The following is a 2,500-nucleotide window of genomic DNA, read 5'->3' on the forward strand; positions in this document are numbered from 1 at the left end:
TTGTTCTGTTTTATTTTTACTTTCATTTGGTCGGTCGAGGAAGAAGTTTCCCCCAAACCGGCGTTTTAAATGTACAACATGATGGAGACCGAGTTGAAACCCAATCCCGGGGGTAATAACACCGGCACCGGGAACACCGGAGGCGGCACACCGGGACAGAAGAACAGTCCGGAGCGCGTAAAGAGGCCCATGAACGCGTTCATGGTCTGGTCCCGCGGTCAGCGACGGAAAATGGCACAAGAGAACCCGAAGATGCACAACTCGGAGATCAGTAAGAGGCTGGGCGCTGAGTGGAAGCTGTTGTCCGAGTCTGAGAAGCGGCCGTTCATCGACGAGGCCAAGCGTCTGCGCGCTCTGCACATGAAGGAGCACCCGGATTACAAGTACCGACCGCGGCGGAAGACCAAGACGCTCATGAAGAAGGACAAGTATGCACTGCCCGGCGGGCTCCTGGCACCGGGCGGCGGCGGAGGAGGAAATCTGGGCGGTAACGGCATGAGCGCCGGCGTGGGCTCAGGCCTGGGCGGCCTCGGCGTCAACCTAGGGGTCAATCAGAGGATGGACGCGTACGCACACATGAACGGGTGCTGGAGCAACGGAGGCTACGGTATGATGCAGGAACAACTGGGCTACGCGGCGGCGGCGAGTCCCATGCAGCAGCAGCAGCAGCAGCACCACGTCCACCGCTATGATATGAGCGCGCTGCAGCCGTACGGCTCCATGACGAGCGCGCAGACCTACATGAACGGCTCACCCACATACAGCATGTCGTCTTACCCACAGCTCAGCTCCATGGGCTCGGCTGTGAAATCCGAGGCCAGCTCAAGTCCACCCGCAGTCACATCCGCGTCGCACGTTAGAGCCGCCGGAGCGCCCGCACCTGCACACGCACCGCCACCGCCGCCCTCGTGCCAAACCGGGGACCTGCGGGACATGATCAGCATGTATTTGCCCGGGGCGGAAGTGGCCGAGCAGACGGGCCAGAGCAGACTGCACCTGTCGCAGCACTACCAGAGCGCACCTGTGCATGCCACTACGATTAACGGCACCATCCCGTTATCGCACATGTAAATGAACAACTTTTTGTTTTTTCTTTTTGCTACTACACTGGACTCCTCTAGACTGGACTATATTAATTTTATTTTATTATTATTATTTTTTTTTGTACAGAATTTTTTCTTGGTGAGGGAAACTTGTAAAGGACTCAAGGAAAAAAGAACACAAGCCTTTCTTTCTTTCTTTCTTTCTTTCTTTCTTTCTTTCTTTCTTTCTTTCTTTCTTTCTTTCTTTCTTTCTTTCTTTTCATTCTTTCTTTCTATTTAAAGACGAAACGGTAGGAACACCAAGCAAGTTTTTTTTTTTTCGAATCTATGAGATTTTTTTGGATATGGAAAATGGGCAGTGTGTGCGTGGGATCGGGGGAAAGGAATAATAATCAATCAAATGTTTTATTATTGCAATCAACTTTTGTACAGTATTTATCAAAGAAACATAACAATCAGTTGTAATGTTTGTATAAACTACAGTAAAGAAGTTTTTTATTAAGAAAGATAATGACAGAATTGACACTTATCATGCTCCAAACCGTGCAAAAAGAAGACAAGACATAGTGGAAGTAAAGAGCAGGTCAAATATTTCACCTTGAGCGTTAAATATTACTAAACCATTTTAATTTAGTTTCAGATGATAAACCCGTTAATTTATATCTTTTTGTTTAATCTCCAACCCGCCATCTGTTAAAGCTATGAAGTTTGTGTTCTTTATTTTCTCATGGTTTTGTACATTTTCTGTATATTTTACTGTGAGTTTTTATTTTTTAAAAAAAATCCGTAGTTGTATTTTAAAGAATTGTGGCCTGTAGGCAAATGCCAAACACGCGACATGTACATATCTGAACTAATAGTGACATAACAGTTACAATTTCAGCTGAGTTTTTATTTCAATATGCAGTTTGAAATGAATAAATTTTTGAAATTTGGATATTTGAAATTGTTTCGGGTTTTGATTTGATTTCTTCTTTATGTTGTCATGCTTGATTTTCTCATCTGATGTCCATTCTATGCGTAATCTTACTATTAATTCCTACTATTAACAGTCGTTAAAAAGCGTTGATACGAAACTTTACATAAAATATCTAACTAGTTATTTGCTGTGTTTATTTTATTTTTTTATACTTTTCTAATGGGCTCATATGCAAATTCTGCAAACTGTGCAGCTCATTGACAGTAAGTATTTATTTCACAAAATCTATCTTAAGGATCATGTGTTTGTGAACTGAATACATGTGCTAAAGATTGAGCTTGAAACGTAACCTTTTTCTTACACTATTTTTGTGTTTATTTTTAAGGCCTTTGCGAGTCATTGCAGCTCTTAAAAGTTTTTTGGAAGAATAGAAAATATTGAAGACGCGCGAGACCAGGTAGAGGTTAATTTTTTCACCATGACTATAATCACGTTATGATTTAAAACTTTTAAATATATGCATGTTTCATAAACACGA

The 2,500-nt window shown here is 43.0% G+C and overlaps 1 protein-coding gene across 1 annotated transcript in view; it reads left to right on the forward strand.

The window, feature by feature from the left end:
• The window catches only part of sox2 (SRY-box transcription factor 2), a 2,221-nt gene extending 225 nt beyond the window's left edge, over positions 1–1,996 (forward strand). Inside the window, exon 1 of the mRNA XM_027158730.2 lies at positions 1–1,996. This exon is cut by the window's left edge and continues 225 nt beyond it. Within this exon, the coding sequence (XP_027014531.1) occupies positions 70–1,071 (1,002 nt within the window). The 5' untranslated portion in view covers positions 1–69 and the 3' untranslated portion in view covers positions 1,072–1,996.
• The last annotated feature ends 504 nt before the right edge of the window (positions 1,997–2,500 follow it).

Source organism: Tachysurus fulvidraco, chromosome 2 (genome assembly GCF_022655615.1).
Source record: "Tachysurus fulvidraco isolate hzauxx_2018 chromosome 2, HZAU_PFXX_2.0, whole genome shotgun sequence".
NCBI classification, from domain to species: domain Eukaryota; kingdom Metazoa; phylum Chordata; class Actinopteri; order Siluriformes; family Bagridae; genus Tachysurus; species Tachysurus fulvidraco.